Source organism: Pipistrellus hanaki (genome assembly GCF_964339955.1).
Source record: "Pipistrellus hanaki genome assembly, chromosome: 14".
In the NCBI taxonomy this organism is placed as follows: Eukaryota; Metazoa; Chordata; class Mammalia; order Chiroptera; family Vespertilionidae; genus Pipistrellus; species Pipistrellus hanaki.
In genome coordinates this window covers 3,609,449-3,623,599 of record NC_140516.1, presented here as the reverse complement: position 1 = coordinate 3,623,599, position 14,151 = coordinate 3,609,449, and the positions used below count along the sequence as shown (strand labels likewise).

The 14,151-nt window shown below is 52.7% G+C and overlaps 1 protein-coding gene across 5 annotated transcripts in view; it reads right to left on the bottom strand.

Annotated features, from left to right (window-relative positions):
• Window positions 1–14,151, bottom strand: part of WDFY4 (WDFY family member 4) — a 240,091-nt gene that overhangs the window by 152,846 nt on the left and 73,094 nt on the right. For all 5 annotated transcript variants that reach the window (XR_014796801.1, XM_084904130.1, XM_084904129.1 and 2 more), the window contains exons 13-14: window positions 9,146–9,239; window positions 433–647 (exon numbers count right to left, since the gene is read on the bottom strand). Coding sequence is in view for 4 of the 5 variants with exons in the window: in XM_084904130.1 (XP_084760256.1) it covers window positions 433–647; window positions 9,146–9,239 (309 nt within the window). In the remaining variant the exon portion in view is untranslated. The remainder of the gene's footprint in view (window positions 1–432; window positions 648–9,145; window positions 9,240–14,151) is intronic.

Below are 14,151 nucleotides of genomic sequence, written 5' to 3'. Positions count from 1 at the left end.
AGGAGCCCTGGCTGCTGCCTCAGCCAGTGAACTCACAGCCTCCTCCCACCCGCCCCCCTTCCCACGCTGGGTCCCTCTCCCGCTGGGGAACTTCGCACAGGCCTCAGGGCTCAGGGAGGCTGCCCTGCCTCTAACCTCCGGGCTGTGGCTCTCCCAGCTCCGCTCCAGCTCTCCCTGCCGAGCACCCCGCCAAGCTCCCCCACCGAGGGTTCTGCAATGTCACAGGCCCTTTGACTATTGTCCCCTCGCGAGACCAGCAGCTCACGGGCCGGTCTGCTTTGCGGGCCCTCCCTCTGTGGGCACAGCCTCCAGGCACCCCGGCCTCGCAGCGGCCAGTGCAGGAGCCGGAGGGCCGGGGAAGTGCTCCAGGCCTGCCCTGCCCGCTGTGCATGAGCTGCTGCCGGGCTCCCTGTCCTAAGGCGGCACAAGTACCTTAACACGTGGGGCTCGATGGCTTGGGAGGCCAGCTTCTCAAAGATCCTGACGAGGCCGCAGTGCAGGGCCCCACTGCCGGTGGCCAGGGCCTGGCGGCAGGAGGCCATGAGGGTCCTGAGCATCCCCGCCTCGCACGCCACCTGGCGGTTCTTCTCCGACTTCACCAGGCCCTGGATGTGGCTGGCCACGGAGCACTGGACCTCCCGGGACAGCTGCGAGGAACCAGGCCGTGAGTCCGAGGCCAGAGTGCGTGCGGGCCTTGCATAGGCTCCCACCAGGCCTCCGACTGGCTGTGAGGCCAGGAGCGCACCCCACACCGCCTGTGGCCACCGGACTCCTGCCCTCATGGAGCACCGCTCACCGCAGGGGCCCGGAGCCAGTCTGCGGGAGGGCGCGAGCCTCTGGCTCAGATGCCCACAAGGCGACCCTAAAACAGGCGGCACCCCAGCAGGCGAGTGCATCTGCCAGGGACGGTCCCTTGGCCTGCGATATGGAAGTAATTTCCGAATCCACTGACAAAGCTTACAAGTGCCGAGAGGTTACACGAAGTCCAGACATGTGGCCGCTCTCAAGGCGGACAGAGTCTGGTCAGGCAGGTGCAGTCCCGTATGCGGAGAAGCAGCTGGGGCTGGCAGTGGCTGTGCCCTCAGCTGGCTCCCTCACCAACAGCCCTGTCTGAGGTGGCACACACACACACACACACACACACCCCGGGAGGTGGATTTCACCTGGGAGTGAGGCCTCAGGAAACACCCTCCCCTTCACACAGTGTTTCCCAAAGTGCGGTACGCGTACCCCCAGGGGTCCGGGAAGAGTTTGGTGGGGTACCGTTGCACCGGAGTTGGGTGGGGATGTGCACTGCACCGTGCTTAGCTGCGCCTAATTCTACGTTCTCATGAGTACGAGGGGTGCTCAGCGTTACGAAAATTATAGAAGGGGCACACATATGTCAAAAGTTTGGGAAACACTGAGTCGTAAGGGAACTCTTCCACCTTCTGGCCTTGAACTTCCCGTCATCCAGAACTTGGATTTTGGTCACTACAGTCTTTTAATTTGGGGGAGAGTTGGAGAGTCTCGGGATGGGTGGGGGATTGTATAGATATAGAAAGTAAGATGCAAAAACACACCACAGTGTATGATTGATAAGAATTAGGGAAAAACGTCTGCAACCTCCTGTTTCCATCGCCCGCCCCTCACTCACTGCTCCGGAGGCCTTCAGGGTCTTTCTTTTGTTTGTCGGTTTTGCTTCTTCTCCTCTTCCCCACACCCACACCCCCTCCCCCCTCCCCCAGGGGGAATATTTTAAATATGCAAAAAGAAAAAGTTTTCAAAAAAGGAGAAATGCTGATCTTGCCTAATGATGCCACAAGTTTACTCCAAAATTGCTCAATACCCCATAATGGAGGAGGGAAGATTGATCGCCCTCATTATCACTGCGGCTCCATCAATACCAATATCGCCTTGTTTTGAATAAAATGTGCCGTTTTTTTCAATGTTGGTTCCAGGAAAATGGGGTTTTAGTGAAAATATGAGCAGTAGCAGGAAACTGTCTCCCCTGCAAATGGATTGATTTTCCTGACGCGCTAGCAGGACGGGCTGATGGTCAATTAGGACCCTGTGGTGAGCGCGCAGGTCAGCAGACGGGCCTCGGCCTCGTCCCCAGGCCATCTCCTCCGGCGCTGTGCGGGCTGGCGAGGAGCTTCTGTGTTCTTCACTGAACAGCGGGGCGTTCAGGCTGCCCCTGGCCAGGGCGGTGTGTGTTTTTCCTTATTCCTCTCCTCCCCGTCATCTCCGGGTCCAGGGAAGTGGCGCAGAGCCCATGTGGTCCTGGGGAGAGTCTGTCCGAGAAGGCATGGCTGCGGTGCATCAGGCCACACTGTGTCCTGCGCTCAGGTAGAAAGCACCGGACGACACTTACAAAGAACTAGGCGTTTATGTGGAGCCACGCAAATTTGTCAGGGTTGCCTGTTCCAATCCGGTTGACATATTCTTTGCCTGATGATTTCAGAAGTGAGATGGTGCAGTTTGAGTGACCGCAGCTTTCAGGACCCGAGACGTGAATGGGGTGCGGGATGCATAAAGCCCCGGGTTTGTGTTGCCTGAGGAGCCACTTTGCTTTTCTCTTGCTTCCTTGGTTCTTGCTTGCGGTGCCACGTGGCCTGGTGGGCGCGGAGTTCAGTGTGAGCAGGTCCGAGGTCCATGCTCCCTCGACGGGCTCGCTGAGTGGGTGCCTGCTCCAAATCTGCTGCCGTTGTTGATGTTCTTACAAATTACAGACCCCTGCCGGCCTTGCCTCCTGGTAGCAGAAGCTGAGGACCTTGCATTTATAAGAATTTGTCTCCTTTAACTTTACTTCCATCCCCTCCTGGCCCCTGTGCTCCAGCCCTGTGCTGGACGCCTTTGCTGGCTGCACCAGGCCCTTCCGGCTGACGCCCAGGTGGGAAAGCTCTCTCCGATCCCATCATCCGCTGAGCTCCTACGTGTTGGTCAAGGCACAATCCGCGCCCTCTCACCTAAGACAGCTCTGCTGCCTCCCCACCTCGGGCATGAGAAGCCCACATTGGGGCACCTTCCTGTCCCCTTCGCTCCCGCCGTCCCCACGCTGTGAGCTGCTGCCGAGCCAACAGCTCTTCACCCGCCTCCAGAGCACCCATCTCTGTGCCTCCGGTGCAACCGCTGCCTCGTCAGTGTGAGCACACACAGGGTGTCCGGGGGCATAGGATGCCCTACCCCAGGATGAGGGGAGGCAGGAGGGTGATGTGCCAGTTAAGTGTGAAAGGGAGATCCGGCAGCAGGGCCTGGTCTGTCTGGAAGAGGGCATGCTCACTCCTGCAGACACCAAGGGATGAGTGTGAGCATGTGCTTTCAGGAAAGGCTGAGGTCCTGGGCAGTTGTGAGCCTGGTTCATTCACTCAGCACCCAACCCCCACCCCACCCACCCCCATCCCTGGCCCACTCAGTGGTCAGCCCTGAGATGGGCATGAGGCCCAGCAAGGAGACCAGCTTGTACACATCCACCGGGAGGGTGCCTGCCCAGCCTGGGACCCGAAACACCATGGAGGCCGCTGGGCCAGGGAGACCGCTGGGCCAGGGAGCAGTGGGGCCCAGAGGGGTTCTGGAGCCCCAGCACTGCCTCCAGCCAGACCTGTCCACCCGTGGCTGGGCCTCCTCGCACCCAGGAGGCTCACTTGCTCTGTGTTTCTCTATGGCTTTGGTACAAAGTAAACTGCTGACACCATTCTTTTGTTAGAGACATTTTAAAACAGATTTGTTGTTGTTCACAGATTTCTATCCAGAATTCTCTGGAGCAGGGCTCTGAGCAAGGCTGCAGGGAGCACAGTGTCTTGCAGAGAGGAGGGTCCATTCACCAGGGCCTGTGCTCAGTGCTTCCTACCGGCAGACCAGTGCTTCCATGCATGAGCTCACTTAGAGCTCAGGCCCACACCCCGCGCCAGGCGCTCCTATCGGCCATTCACAGACAAGGGAGCTGAGGCCCACACTGAACCTGGCTCGCTGGGGTTGCCTTGTGAGGGAGGGACGGGAAGTCCAACTGGGAGATCCAATCCGGAGGCCACTCCATCACGGCAAGTGCTGCCTGCAGGCCCCACGCTGAAGCTCAGAGAGGGCCAGCCAGCTCCAGGCTGCAGGCCTCCAGCACCTGGCAGTGCTGTGTGCAGCAGCGCCCCATCTTCCTGCAGCCAGGGGTGTGGCAGGAGCTGGGTCCCCACAGAGCCAAGTGAAATGGGATCGGGCACTGGGAGCCATCCTCCTGTTAGCCCAACCCTCAAAGCTCACAGGGAACCTCGTGCTCCTGGCTCTGCCCACAAAAGGCTGCCTGAACTGAGCCACGCGCACAGTGCTGGCCGTAAAGCACACCCACATGGGCTTGGCTGTTTCCGCCATCCTGAGAGGCCAGGCCCTCGGCGCTCTTGGCAGGACAGGCAGTAATAGCTCAGGCCACTGGCTCCGGTGCCGGATTTGAGATGCAGAAAACGGAAGTGGACTATGTGAGACAGAAATAATGATGGCTAGGGGACGAGAAGGCTGGTCACCTGATCACTGGCTAGAGCTCATCCCTCCCACATTCCCTCTCACTCCGCTGTCCTCGGCACCACAGCCTGCACCCTCTCCACCTCCAGCCAGACTTCTCCCTCTGCTCCACCTAAGAGCGATCCTCCGAAGGCCCTGGCGGTTGACTAGGGCCTGAGGTCTTTCCACTCAGAAGCAATAGGGATGTCTGGGGGCTCGGGTTCAGAGTGAAAGAGCACGAGGAACCTAGAAACTGAAGGCATTTGGAATCTAGTGTGTTCTCATGTAACTCCGCAGGACTGCTCCTTCACCAGTTTCCTTGTTGAGGAAATGGCTCTCTTTTCCTGCCCTACGCGGTGGTGCTCTCTGAGCTATTACTGCTGTCGATGTTTTAGTTATTTGAAACTCATATGATTAGCTCAATGTGTGTGAATTACAGGCTGATTCCAGAAAATGGCACCTTTCCAAAACCGAGGGACAAGTGAGTTGACAAATGAGTGCCCAGCCAGCTTCCTTCCGTGCCACCGGGCCCGCGGGAGGCTCCAGCAGAACCTGGATGCACCAACAACCACGCGAGGTCAGAACAAGCATATTGCTGCTCCCAATGAGCTCCCAGGGCCACCACTTCTTTTTAAAAATATATTTTTATTGATTTCCCAGAGGAAGGGCGAGGGAGGGAGAGATAGAAACGTCAATGATGAGAGAGAATCATTGATCAGCTGCCTCCTACATGTCCCCTACTAGGGATCAAACTTCCAAGCCCAGCATGCGCCCTTAACCGGAATCGAACTTGGGACCCTTCAGTCTGCAGGCTCACACTGTATCCACTGAGCCAAACTGGCTAGGACTGGCCACTACTTCTTTACAGGAAAGGACACCGAGGCAGGAGGACTGGGAGCCTTCTCCCAGGGACTCGCCACCGGCCAGGATGTTAGCGCTGCCACTCACCTGCTACAGGCTCAGGGCCTCTGCCAAGCGGGAGTACTGCCACCTGCTGGCAGCGTTCCTGCAGGCACTGCATGAGAAAACGCAGGCTAAGGCCGTCCTGCATCCCAGCAGTGCTTCCTGGGCTGATGTGTCTGCCCACCATGCAAGCTCCAGCATCGCTTCATCTTCTCCTGATGACAATGCCAGAGGGAGAGATCATCCCACACTAAGCCAAGGAAGTTAGGCTCAAAGGGGTTAAAGAATTTCCCACGGTCTGTGGCTGTGAGTGGCGGAGCTGAGATGTGACAGCACCTGCTGTCTTCGGAGCCTGAACTCTGCCTTCACAGAGTGGGTGCTCACTGAACATCATGGGCCCGGCCCGGCAGCACAGCTGGTTAGAGCGTCTTCCCACTGTGCCCAGGCTGCGGGCTCAGGGACATGCAGAACCAGCAGGTAAATGCATAGATAAGTGGAACAACCAAAGGCCTCTCTCTCTTCCTTCCTCTCTCTAAAATCAATAAATAAAGCCCAGCTGGTTTGGCTCAGTGGATAGAGCATTGGCCTGCGGACTGAAGGGTCCCGAGTTTGATTCCTGGTCAGGGCACATGCCCGGGTGGTGGGCTCGGTGCAGAAAGCAGCTGATCAATGATTCTCTCTCATCATTGATATTTCTATCTCTCTCTCCTTCTCCCTTCATCTCTGAAATCAATAAAAATATTTTTAAGTAAATAAAATAAAATCAACTAATAAAATGTAAACGTCACAGAGGTGATGATGATGATAATAGATGACAACCCAATAAAGTTCTCTTCTCTTCATGGTGTTCAAGCCCTTCGTAAGGTGGCTTCAAATAACTTGTCAGCCCACTCACCGCTTCTCTGCCCACACCAGCCACCCTGGCCCCGCTGAACTAGCCATGGGCCCTCCATGGCACCTTCCTCGAGTCTCCCTCTGTGCCTGGGCTTCCTTGCCTTCCTCCTCCACCTACTGTCATGGCACATCCTTTCCTTAAGCTTAGCCCCGCTGTCCCCACCTCTCTGGCCTTCCCTTCGCTCTGTCCCAAGGCCTGTGGACACACGTGTGTGGCAGATGTCAGAATGCCCTTCCATTTCCTGCACTCCTCTGCCACCCGCTCTCAAACGCAGCTGTGAGTGATAGATCCTCCCTTCTCCCAACTGATGGACGGAGAATGACGTAAACTCCACCCGCAGCCTGGACATTCCTGAGCACCTAGCCAGGCACCTTACATGGACTGTACATTGAACCACCCATCAGCACCTGCCAAATACCCTAAGCCTCCGATTCCTAAGTCCCTAACTTTGTGCCTTATATGAGACCATCAATCAGTGTGTACTGAGTACCTTAAGCCCCGCCCCTTCCTTTTCCTCCCCTCAAAAGGCATGTTCATCCTGGCGCATGTGCTCTCTCCTTGGAAGGCAGCCGGGCAGGAGTATCTCCACCAATAAAGCCTGTGTCCTGGTCGCCCGGTCTCCGGACCCTGTCTCATCTTTCAGTGAGGCCCTACAACTCTCATCTCAGAATCCTCATGGCACTCAGGAGGGGTTCCTAGTTACGCCCAGAAGCGGCAAGACCCTGCGGCTGCTGAGCACCCCGGAAGGGAAACTGTCCTTTTCCCAATTCGTTATTTTTTCCTGGGGCCAACTCAGCTTCAGGAGGGCTGAGCTGCACTCCATCTCGCCTTGTGCTGGGCCAGCAGCACTCACAGTAAAGCTCCCACGGCCTGCTCTGTACCGGGGATGGCGCAGGGGAGACAGGGCCAGCTGGCCTGTCTGCTCCACGGGGCAGCTTGCAGCGCTGGTATTTTGGAGAAAAAGCAAAGCACTTCTGGGCTGTTAACAGAGCAGATCACAGGGAGACACATGGGAACCCACAGCCCATCTTCTTAATAACACTGCCCTCTGCTGGCACTTCCTTCCCTGCTCCCCTTTCTGCAGCAAAACCCGCACTGCAGCCCCCTTTCCAGCATTTCCTCCGGGTTATTTCTCACTTGATTTACTATTCTATTTGTTGTATGAATAGTAAATTCACACACACACCCCTTTCAGAAGTTAATTAATGCAATTATCCAACTTTGACCAGCACTGGCTTGGCATCTGCAGAAAATATTTGAGAAAATGCACCACTACCTTTCATTTGCATATTTTAAAGATGGGAAAAATCACACTTTTCCTAAATTATTTACTGTGACCCGAATAGAGAAAAGTTGCATGCCAAATGGGATGCATTTTCATTCTTAACTTGTCTAATTACCACCATAGAATGAGAGGAAGTTCCTGTCCATATACTAATGTGGCAGCTCAAGGGTTTATCTGAAACCCAGGCCCATGAGGCGCTGGGAGCAGGGAGGGCAGACACTGTCCTCTGAGCCACTCCGTTAGGCAGAGCCATGGGGTTTTGGGGGGGGGGGGGTGCATAGCACACCATGAGCAACTGTCTGAGTGCTAAGCCCATCCCAGCCACAGGCGGAGTTCTCATTGCGAGTCCGTCACAGTACAAACTGCAGCCAAGGAGCCAGCTGCTCCTGAGGCGGCCGCCGGGGAAAGACGTGCAGGCTGCACGGCTGTGTCCTGCAAGAGCCACGGCGGGGAGAGGCCCGTTCACCGAACACGTCTGACCGCGGGCCTGGGAGTGTCTCACTTCTCCCCGCACCAGCCGGAGACCGAGGGGGTTACAAAGCTTCCTGAGCCTCAGGCACATGCCAACAGGGACATTCTCATGTTGGTAAAGGAGCAACATTCCTTGAGGAGAAGGTGTGCCGGTTTCCGTAGGCCCCAGAGAGGCCCTGTCTGAATGCCAAGGTGGAGAGGAGGGTCCAGACCCCAGCTAACTACATGACGAGAAGGCATTTGGGTTGGGGAGCAAATATTCTTATGCTTCAGTCGGATGCTCCCGGAAGTGTGGCGGGGGTTTCAGTGCTGCTCCCAGCAGCCCCTCTCTCTTTACACTCATGCTGCCCACACAACACGAAGGGTATGGGACCAGGCTAAACCTCCACACAGGCCGCTCCTTCCTGGGCCGCCCCTCTTCTCACCCGCCGGGTCCCCACGCTGCCCTGCTCCCCGCCCGGCTACCCAGCAGGCTCCTTCCCTGCCTACTGGCCACCAGCTAAGAGGCGACCCCCATGACCTCCCCCTTCACAGAGTGAGATGTGATTGGGTCCCGCCTCCAATCCGGGGTTCCCTCCCAGCACCCTGGATTTCCCCACAACAGTCCTTGTCGTAGTTTGTAGCTAGGGATTCATTTGTGAGCTTATTCATGTGTCTGTCCGCGCTGTCACCCCTCCCGGTCCCCGCACAGATGCAGGCTCCGTGGGCAGTGTCTGCTGTTAGCCCCGCTCAGCCTGCACGGAGCCCCGGCCGGAGCACAGGGCACCAGGAGACCCGCATGCACCATGCACAGGAGCAAGGACTTGGGGTCCCCAACGCCCACTGCTTCCTCAGCACTGACCTGCATCAGAGGGCGCCATCCTTGCAGCCAGTCTGGTTTGGCTGCTGTTTTCAGGAGGTGGTCACGCACACAGAAGTGCTGGGTCCTGAACAGCCTGGGAAGGCAGCAGGACTGGCCCAGTGTCTGGGGCATCACAGGCTGCAGATGGCCCTTTGCGCCAGGGGCTCCACTCACACTCACTCAGGGTGCCATGCCGAGGGTAACGGCGCAAAGGAAAGCCCAGTCCCAGCCAGAAGGAGCTGAACGGCCAGCCGGGTAAGAAGGCAGCTGTGTGTGTCACACATACCTGGGCGTGGTCGTGATGGTACAGCCTAGGCAGCAGCTGGACCATGATGCACAGGGCCCCGGGGTGCGTGATCACAGCATCACCTTCGTCCGTCCTGCAGACAGAGGGGAAGCCCATCAGCCTGAGCCTTCAGGCACTTGTTTCCACAGACCTTTCTGGATCTTTCTAAGAGAGGCCATGGCACACACCCTCCACCTGCCACTTATGTCTACACGACCTTGGACTAATTAATCTGAGCTAATTTCCCCAGTGCTGCTGGCGCTCACACTGCCACCCTTTCCACCCAGAGGAGGGCGACGTTTCTGGGCACCTAGGCCCGGGCCTGGCAAGGAGTTGTGCTCAACGGAAGTGGCTCCTGGTTCACTCCCTGTCTCTGCAGATGCAGGAGATAGTGAAGCTCTCATTATATGTTAAACACATACACACACTCACACACATACACTCTCACACACACACACACATACACACATATATACTCTCTCTCTCTCTCTCTCTCACACACACACACACACACACACACACACTAACACACAGCCACACTCACACATACACACACACTCACACACATATACTCTCTCTCTCTCTCTCTCACACACACACACACTAACATATAGCCACACTCACACACACACACACACACACTCACACACACACTCACACACACACTCACACTCACACACACACACTCACACACCCACTCACACTCACATACACACACTCACACACATACACTCTCACACACACTCACACACACATTCTCTCTCTCTCTCTCTCTCTCTCTCTCTCTTCCTCTCTCTCTCTCTCTCTCTCTCTCTCTCTCTCACACACACACACACACACACACACACACACACACTCACACACTTCCAGGCCTCTTTGAGTTGGTGCAGGCACACTCTCCTATGTCCTACCACTGAATGCAACTACAAGCCCAGGTAGGATGCATGAGCAGCCTCCTAAGAACTCTGCACACTGAGCAGCAGCGGAGAAAGAAACCAAGCCCAAGCACAGGCAGCTGGCAGTGGTTTCCCGGAGCCCCCACAGCACCCCTGGGGCGGCTCGCAGGGAGTCCGAAACACAGAGCCATGCACGGCATGTGGACACGACACACAGAGATCCAAGAAGAGGTGCTATGTCTGGTCTGAGGAGCAGGAAAGGATGCTCCTACAAGCCACACGCCATGGCAGAGACCATGGACTTCTTGTTGGGTTTCTCCATTCTTTCTCTCCCCGGGCATCAGGCAGCCCCACGGCAGAAGCAGTGCTGGGCAGGATCTAGAACTCCCAGGGAGGAGAATCCTGTTCTCTGACTAGAGGAACTATGGTCCCAAAGTGTAGGCAAAATCCTCCCTACTTTGTCTCCTTTCCCTCCACCTGCTTGGGCCCAGAGACAGGCACCGTGTGTGAAGTGTGTGGTGAGCAGGGAAACAAACGCCATGAATGTCTAACAGAGGAAAGGAAGGGGCAGGGGAGTCAGAAAGTGTTGAGGAGATGATGAAAAGGAAAAGGCTTATTAAAGTGAGATCACTGAGTTCTGTATCAAACTCTGGGCTCAATTCTGAGCTGCACCTGTGTGGTCTGATGCTAAATCACATTCTAAGGCTTTGAGAACTGAACCTGGTGGCAGACCACCACCCAAGACTGGCTATCATCTAAAGCAAGTACAGGATAGAACAAAACACGCTGCAAAGTCTCTGAAACCTGAGCCCAGCTGGGCTGATTGCCTGGTAAAGCAAAGTAACCAACGTTCTGCAGAAAGTGTTAGCAAGAATCAGGGTCCATAACATTCCAAGTGTCCAGGATCCAATCTGAACTTATTCAGCATAGAATGAGCCAGGGAAAACTCACTCTCTCACTCAGAAAAAGATGCCAAGTGTGAGATGACACTGGTATTGAATTATTGGACAAAAACTTTAAAGCAGCTATTATTAACCAAACTCTAAGAAGTTAGGGTTAATACTTTTGAAATGAATGAAAAACTAGAAAGTTTCAGTAAAGAAATGGAATCAATAAAAATATAAAAATAAACATTTAAGAACTGAACATTACAGTAACTGAAATGTTTACATCTCACTGAATTAGAACAATAAGAGAATAAGGTGAGAGAGGAAAGAGTCCATGAATTTGAGGATAAATTATTGGAAAATCTGACAAAAAATGAAGAAAGTTTCAAATGTCACACATCGTGAAATCAAAGAATCTAACTAATATTCCAATTGTTGGAGTTCCCCAGGAGAGAAGGAGTACAGTGTAAAAATAAAACATGTTCATGAAGGTTTTAGCCAATATTTCTTCAAATTTAGTAACTTTAAAGATTTAAGAAGCTTAGCTAAACGCAAATAAACAACAGAAAAGTCCATGCCCAGGCATACATACATAACCAACAACATAACCAACTGTTCAATCCTAAAGACAATGAGAACTCCTTAAAGCAGCCAGAAAAGAATAACACATCACACACAGGGGAACAGCAGTGTGAATGACCATGGGTTTTCTCATGAGAAAGCAGAAGCCAGGGAACAGTGTTTCTAAGTGCTGAAAAGAAATGCACATAATTTCCTATTCGACAAAAACATCCTTCAGGAACTAGAGCAGAAATAAATATATTCCCAGGTGGAGATAAATGCAGAGAATTGCTTGTCATTAAACTTTCTCTAAAATATAATACTAAAAGAATTTCTTCAGGTGAGAAGGAAATCATAACAGAAGGAAATTGGTATTTCGGTAATGAGAAAGAACAATAGAAATGGTAAATGTTTGGAAAAGTATAATATCTATTTTATCTCTTAAGTTCTTAAAACACGCTTAATGGTTGGAAGCAAATTGTAATAGGTGGGATGCACATGACAACCATAACAGATACAGGGGAGGCCAAAGGGATGTGCATAGAGGTAAGGTTTCTATACTTTATTTGAAGCAGCAAAACGTTAATTATAAGTAGGCTATTAAAAAGTTAAGTATGTTTTCGTAATCCTTAGAACGAGCACCAAAGAAGCTAAACAAAGAGAGAGAGTAAAAAAATAAATAGGTAAATTCAAATGAAATAAGATAATACATTCAAATAACCCACAAAAAGGAAAGAGAAACAGAGAACAAAAAAAGAGGGAACAAAGAGAAAGCAAATAAGATGATAGACCTAAATCCAAACACACCAAAAATTACACTGACTAAAAATGAGTTACATACAACAATTAATAGACACACATCATAGGAATGGAAAAAGCAAAAGACTAAACTACATGCCATCTACAAGAAATCCGCTTTAAATATAATAATACATAGAGGTTAAAAGTAAACAGATAGAAAAGGTATACTATGCTAGCACTAATCCAAAGAAAGCTGGTGTGGCTCTGTTAATTTTAGAGAAAGAGGACTTCAGAGTGAAGAATATTGTCGGGAATCAACAGGTATATTGCATAATGATGAAAGGAGGCATAGAATCCAAAATGTGCAGGCACTTTACAAAGGAGCATCAGAATTCATAAGAATTGAGAGAAGTAAAAGGGTAAATCCTCAATTTACACTAATAAAAGAGAAACATGCAAACTAACCATTACTCCACTACACCCACAAGCCAAGCCTACCAACCAATCAGGAGTGAGTATGCAAATTAACCCAACCAAGATGGCAACTGGCCACTGAACAAGCAGGAGGATTGGATTCCCCCAGAGATGGAGGAAGCCAAGCTCTCTGCCCACTCTGGCAGGCCCTGGCCTTCACTCAAGGCTACAAAGTTTCAATTATAGAAGATAAACAAATCCTAACAAAAAAGGCTGTAGCAATGGAGCAAGCAAGAAGCTTGGGTTACCCTGGCGATGGACAAAGCCAAACTTCCTGGCCAGTCCCAGCCTCTACTCAAGGCTACAAAGTCTCAATTATAAAAGATAAATAAAATCATAGATCCCAGGGCCTCTGCTTGTGTCTCTGGGGGGCAAACCACCACAGGCCCTTTGCCCAGCCATTCCATGCCTCAAGGGAACCCCAACCCTGATCCAGGACACCCTTCAGGGCAAACCAGCCAGCTCCACCAATGCACCAGGCCTCTATCCTATCTAATAATACAGATTGACCATCACTCCAACACACAAGATGGCTGCCTCTATGTGGTCAAAGATCCTACCCCCAGGTGGACATAAGATGGCTGCCACAAGATGACCAGCAGGGGATGGTAGTTGAGAGGGACCAGGCCTGCAAGGGAGGGCAATTGTGGGCAATCAGGCCAGCAGGGGAGAGCATTTGGGAGGGACCAGGCTTGCAAGGGAGGGAAGTTAGGGAGATCAAGCCTACAGGGGAGAAAAGTTATGGGTGACCAAACTGGCTGAGGAGAGAAGTTGGGGGCAACCAGGCCTGCAGGGAAGGATAGTTGGGGGGACCCAGGCCTGCAGGGGAGGGCAGTTAGGGGCAATCAGGCTGGCAGGAGAGCAGTTAGGCATCAATCAGGCTGTCAGGGGTGTGGTTAGGGGGTGATCAGGCTGGCACACAGAAGTGATTAGGAGCAATCAGGAAGGCAGGCAGTAGAGCAGTTGGTAGCCAGCAGTCCTGGATTGTGAGAGGAATGTCTGACTGCCTGTTTAAACCCGACCTTACCAGGATCAGGCCGAAATGGGCAGTTAGACATCCCTCAAGGGGTCCCAGATTGAAGAGGGTGGAGGCTGGGCTGAGGGACACACACCCCCATGCATGAATTTCATGCACCGGGCCTGTAGTCTATATACAATTCAACACTCTTTTCTCAGTAAGTGATAGAAAACGTGGTCAGAAAATCACCAAAGATATAGAACTGAACACCACCAACCAACTGTATAGTGGCATTCTAGAAACACTCCACTCCACAGCTTCAGAATACACATTCTTGTCAAGTTTTCATGGAGCACATGTCAACATCTAATGGGCTCTGGGCCATAAAATAAACCTTAAAACATCCAAATATATAAAATCATCTAAAGTGCATTCTCTAATCACAACAGCATTAAAGTCAGCATGAATAACAGAAAGAAAACTGAAAAG